At 37.9% G+C, this 6000-nt stretch overlaps 1 protein-coding gene across 1 annotated transcript in view; it reads right to left on the reverse strand.

Annotated features, from left to right (window-relative positions):
* thsd7bb (thrombospondin, type I, domain containing 7Bb) overlaps positions 1 to 5524 on the reverse strand; it is a 53221-nt gene extending 47697 nt beyond the window's left edge. Inside the window, exons 1-2 of the mRNA XM_063013435.1 lie at positions 5506 to 5524; positions 4760 to 4903 (exon numbers count right to left, since the gene is read on the reverse strand). Of these exons, the coding sequence (XP_062869505.1) occupies positions 4760 to 4903; positions 5506 to 5524 (163 nt within the window). The remainder of the gene's footprint in view (positions 1 to 4759; positions 4904 to 5505) is intronic.
* Positions 5525 to 6000: the final 476 nt, after the last annotated feature.

The following is a 6000-nucleotide window of genomic DNA, read 5'->3' on the forward strand; positions in this document are numbered from 1 at the left end:
GATTACTTGTTATGCGTGCTGATAATTAATGAATTAAACAAAAGGAAAGGAGGAGTAACTCTTAATTAATAAATCAAAAAGGAAACAAAAAGCATAATTGCAATGTGAGATGTGTTGCTTATATCAGGCCTCATTCTGACTTCTGTGTCTTGTCTGTCCTTTGGAAAGATTTTTCTCCTTCTACTTGCAGCTTTTCTATTCCCACACTTCAGGACAAGACTAAATAATGCAAGTAAATGAGCTTTTAGCAAAAAGGGGAATTGAATGTTGGATGGAATTATTTATAGCATCACAGGGGTGATTTATACACGTCTACCTGTCAGCACGTCAAACTCACCATCAGCTTTTTAATGTCAAATGAGACAGACCAGCACTGTCAGTCTGAAGTTGTCATGGCGATGGAGTCTCATGAGCAAAAAGGTTGCTTGCCAAGTAATGAAATGTACATGCACAAAGCCATATGGGATATGGAGAATAAGCTGGACTGGCGCATGTTCATCAGTCTGTCTTTTATGGGCTGACCAAATAAAAAGAGCTGAGCTTTTCTGATCAGAATAAGAGCTCTGTTTTCTTGTTTGTGTTTGCCATAGTTACGAGAAAGTTGGGAGAAATAAGTCTCTGTTCCATATGTTTGTTTTTGCATTATTTTAAGTGTTCATGTGCTTTTAAAATAATCATAAATGCACTATTTAGAGATGTTTCTTTTCTTTTTTTTTGCAATTTTCCCCCCAATCTAGTCATATCCAATTACCTGATTGCATTACGCTTCCTCTCTGCTGATGCTGATCCCCACTTCTGATTGAGGAGAGCAAGACTGACACATTCCGCCATCAATCAGCCAGCAGAGGTCTTTGCATCAGTTATGTCCCTATCCGGCTTCCCACCCTGTATGAACAACAGCCATTCATTGTCCATGTAGCCGCCCAGGCCTGCTGGATGGCAGAGCTGAGTTTCAAACGATGAGTTCAAAATGACAGCTCTGGTGTGCTAGCGTGTGTTAAAAACAACACAAATTGTGTTAAAAATTGTGCCGTTTTTGCATCAACCAGTGTCTTATTTTTTGCAAAATGACTATAATTGTACATTCAAATTTAAAACTCTTATCCTAAATTTAAAAGACATGTCAGCTGAGAAAAAAACTACCAATCTTCCTTGGGAAAGTACGCACAGCAACACATGGCAACATGTCACAGCCGGAAAGACAGTGGGTCACACAAAAACGTGTTAAAGCACCATACAAGCTTAAATAATTAATAAGCTCTATTATAGTCATCAGTCTATGATAGTTTTGCACATCATGATGAAACAATTTTGGCTGAAAATAATTTTAATGATATCAGCTGGGTAAAGAACCTGAGAAAAAACGAATTACCTAAGTGACTTAACTAATCCAGTGATAATGTGAGCATTTATAGTTCCACTAATGATATAATTCCACTGGTGATCCTACCATTCATCAGTCCTATGCTTTCATCTATAATACATGAAGAAGACATTCAATGTTGTGGAGATAAAAATACCATCACCTGTATGCAATTTAAAATGATTTTGAGAATTTCACAAGACTAGCATCAGCACAGTTTTGGAACCACTAAACCTCCCTGAATGCCCCTGTGAGAGAGCAACCCCGGGGTATTTGGAACACAAGCATAGATAACGACTTGGCTCAGAATCATTCATTCTTTCCCAGCTGTCCTCTTTTTAATGATACATTAGTTTCCATGGTGCCAAGGAGCTGTGGAGCATGCTCAGTGGAGCTCCAGCTGGGCTGCAGGGCTGGGCACTCTTCTCAGATTACACACACAGATGGACTCACACTCCAACTATAATTCTACAAGTGCCATACATTCATCCTGCTCCAGAAACTATCATGACGAGGATCAATACTGTAGCAGGACGGACCTGCTACTCGTTTGTACTGACTGTGAACGTCTGTCATCTCCACTTAGACTAAGACCTAAGATTAGGTTTAAAAGATTTAAACCTAATTACAGTGTTGGTGTCAGATTGCTCTTTTAATATATGTGGGAACTTGTACATTTAAACAACAACAAAAAAGAATGTATGTAAAAAGCTACAGTAACTTCCTAAATGTTTTTAATTTAGATCAAATCAAATTCTGCTTTTCTTCCAACATTTCCCTTTTTGACTGCATACCAAACCGCCTACTGCTCTACTAAATATTATGTCAAATTAGAGTAATACCCATAAGCAAACACACTAAGCCTTCAGAAATTACATCCAGCATTCTGACTCTATTTTTATCGGTAGCATTTCAGAATTGAACCCGTGATTCACATCAATAATTTCCCAGTTTAATTAAAGTAAATCAAAATCTTTTATTATTAACACAAAATATGTGCATGCCATGTTTAATTTTGTGTTCAGGCAGTTTCATATTAAAGTCTCAAATTATATCATTATATTCTTCGCCATTTATTTAATATTAACCAAATGTTTCCTATACTTGAGGATAGTTTGAGGATTATTAATAATTTACAGTGGTAGCCTCGTAAGTAAAGGTTTGGACTATCAGTTAGAATCCCGGATCTGCCATGCAGCTAGTGTTGGGCCCTTGAGCAAGGCCCTTAACCCTTTCAGTTCCAGGGGCGCCGTACAACTGACCCTGAGCTCTGACCCCAGCTTCTAAACAAGCTGGGATATGCGGAAAAAGAATTTCACTGTACTGTACACTGTGAATCATTTAGTCACAGGTTTAACATCAATGGTTTAAAATGTTTGCATTAATTTAATAATTAATTTAATAATTTAGTCATTTAGTTATAATTTATTTGGTTATGAGAAAGCAAAACATTAAAAACCTTAATTTTGTTTGTTCATTAGGATTTTAACGTCATGTTTTACACTTTGGTTATATTCATGACAGGAAACGGTAGTTTACCTTCACACAAGGTTCATCAGTTTACACAAGGTTATATCGAACACGGTCATGGACTATTTAGTGTCTCCAATTGACCTCGCTTGCATGTCTTTGGACTGTAAGGAAAACGGAGCACCCGGAGTAAACCCACACAGACACGGGGAGAACATGCAAACTCTACACAGAAAGGACCCAGACCGCCCCACCTGGGGATCGAACCCAGAACCTTCTTGCTGTGAGAGTGAGACAGTGCTACCCACTTAGCCACCGTGCCGTCCTTATGAGTAAATAACAGACATGGCAGAACACAGAACTTATCCACAATGTTTCTTTATGCTGGTTTAAAAAACACAGCACGTCTTAAGAAACCAGCTGGAGGGCAAAACAGGTAAAGGAAAAGTACAGTGAGGTTTTTGTATGTATAGGTAAGTCTGTGGTTAGTATTCCCATAGCAAAGAGGTAAATATCCATAATTTAACTGAAGGTTAATACATTTTGTAGCTCAGCAGTAAATGCTGCATTTTGTTTACAGAGAGGATGTAGTTTTTTGCATGAATTATTTACCAATTAATTATATATTAATTATATAATATAATTATATAATTAATTTAATTTTAATAATTAATTTCTACTAAATAATAATACAAACAATTGTTCCTCTTATAATAATCACTCAATAACAACTCTTACTGAACAAGGTAGGTTCACTCCAGGCTTATAACTACTTCAAAAGTCATTTATTTTAATAAATGACATTGTGGGTTGCTGAGGTGTCTTACTGGATACAAAATGCACACAAATTCTGAGTCTGCACTTTTTAAGAAAAATCTATTTTCATAAAGCATGTCTAAATCAAAGCAATAAAGAAGCTCAGAAGAGGAACTGTAGAGATTCCTGACACCGAATAAGCTTAAAAAAGTTTTTCTAATGATCTGCTTATTCATCAATTTTTAACTGGGAATATATACTACTGCTGCTACTCATCCTAGGAATGGGCATTGCAGAGGATCTCATCATAAGTGAGCACATCGCATAGTGATATAAGAGAATAGCAATGTGCTATAAAAGTGCTATAACAAAACCCAGGAGGAACATCAAAGGCTGTAGATAATATATTAAGAATCTATTTTTTGTGGTAAAGACCAAGAAAAAAACTATGGAAGTCCATTAGCTTGTGTTTGCAAAATACCACACTGCACACATGATTACAAATTTGAAGCATGGTGGAGGAAGCATCATACATGCTGCCTCAGGTCCTTTACAGTTACAATCAAAGGACAGTCAATGAGCCATACATTAGGAAACAATCAATTAAAGATGTATAATTCCTTTAAAAATATGATTTTGAAAAGGATAGAGTCTAAACTCTAAGCAGTGGCATGGGTTTATACACCCAGTCTGTACAGAAGTGATCACAACCCAGATCAAGAAAAAATAATAATAATTACTGGAGGAGAATAAATAAAAAATGAGCTAAAATCATAAATCACATGACAACATGAGGTTATGCACAAAAGTGTAGAGTCAATTAACCTGTAAGTTCCATGCTCTCCTGAAGATTTGACTGCAAGACGTTATTTTTAAGCCCTGAATTTGTCAAAAACTAAACAAGGTAGGGATTATTATAATGCATCCAAAATTACAGGCACTTTCTCTGGAAAGCAGCATTTTACAAAAGTCAAATGTGCAAAGTGGCCATTTATAACTACTGTGTTCCAATTTTGTTGTGTGCATTATCACTTTTTAGCAATTTCTTTAAACTAAATGGTAGCTAAGGGGGTCTTACATGAGAGCTGTGTTACATATCCCTACTTTCATACTGTCGTTTTATATAAATCGTCATAAGAATGAAATCAGAGACAGAGAATTTAAACTTACCTGTTTTCCATGAAAACAGATTCCTCTTTGGCACATCCTCACTCACTGCAGAGGCAATTAGGGAAAGGCAGAGCAGATAGATGGAGGAGAAAAAGGCCAAGTCAGATTGATTTTGATACCGCATCCTCCCACAATTCTTCACACCTGGAGTAGAGACAAACATAAAACTGAGGATTTTAGTTACTTATAGGAGGGTTCTTCAAAAAGTTTCCACACTTTTAAACTCCATTTATTAAGAATTTCACAAACAAATTACATCACTTTTCTACATAGGCACCTCACGATGCATTTTTCTCAGCGTCGTACCAACTTTTTAGTGCCATCAGTGAAAATTTTTTTTGGTTGAGCGTGTAGCTTCTTTGAGCGTCCAAAAAGGTGGAAATCAGATGGTGCTAAATCCAGACTATAAACTCTCTCTCAGTCTCTCAAACACGACCAATTAATCCTCCTCCTCACCATTTCCAACGAAAATATAAAAGTGTGGAAACTTTTTGAAGATCCCTCGTACTAATACTAATGCTTTAGCGGGAGCATTAGTCCAAGCACTTGGGGGTAATTCCTGTTGGGTGTTCCTGGTTGGCATTCCAATACATCTCAATAGCACTTGATTTGGTTAGTCAGAACCTTACGCAGGCTACTCAAGTTCTTTCACACCAAACTTCCTGAACCAACATCAGTTTGCCTACAAAGGCAACAGGTCAACAGAAGACGCCATCAACACTGCTCTCCACGTGGCACTGACTCACCTGGAACATCAGGGAACATATGTGAGGATGCTGTTCGTGGATTTCAGCTCTGCGTTTAATACAGTTATTCCCAGCAGACTGGTATCCAAGCTGCTAAACCTGGGTGTCAGCCAGCACACATGCAGGTGGATTGAGGACTTTTTAACAAACCGCCCACAGTCTGTTAGGATGGGGGCCCATCTCTCCCCTGTTCTGACACTGAGTACTGGAGTTCCACAGGGCTGTGTGCTGAGCCCTCTTCTTTACTCCCTCTACACCCATGACTGTACACCAACCCACAGCACAAACTCAATCATCAAGTTTGCAGATGACACCACTGTAATTGGATTAATACAGAATGGAGATGAGTCTGCCTACAGGGAAGAAGTCCTCAAACTGTTTGAATGGTGCTCCATTAACAACCTGGCACTCAACACCTCTAAAACAAAAGAAATGGTCATCAGCTTCAGGAGACAGAGAGAGGAACCTACACCCTTAGACATCGGAGGAAACACA

The sequence above is a fragment of the Trichomycterus rosablanca genome, chromosome 17 (genome assembly GCF_030014385.1).
Source record: "Trichomycterus rosablanca isolate fTriRos1 chromosome 17, fTriRos1.hap1, whole genome shotgun sequence".
NCBI lineage: Eukaryota > Metazoa > Chordata > Actinopteri > Siluriformes > Trichomycteridae > Trichomycterus > Trichomycterus rosablanca.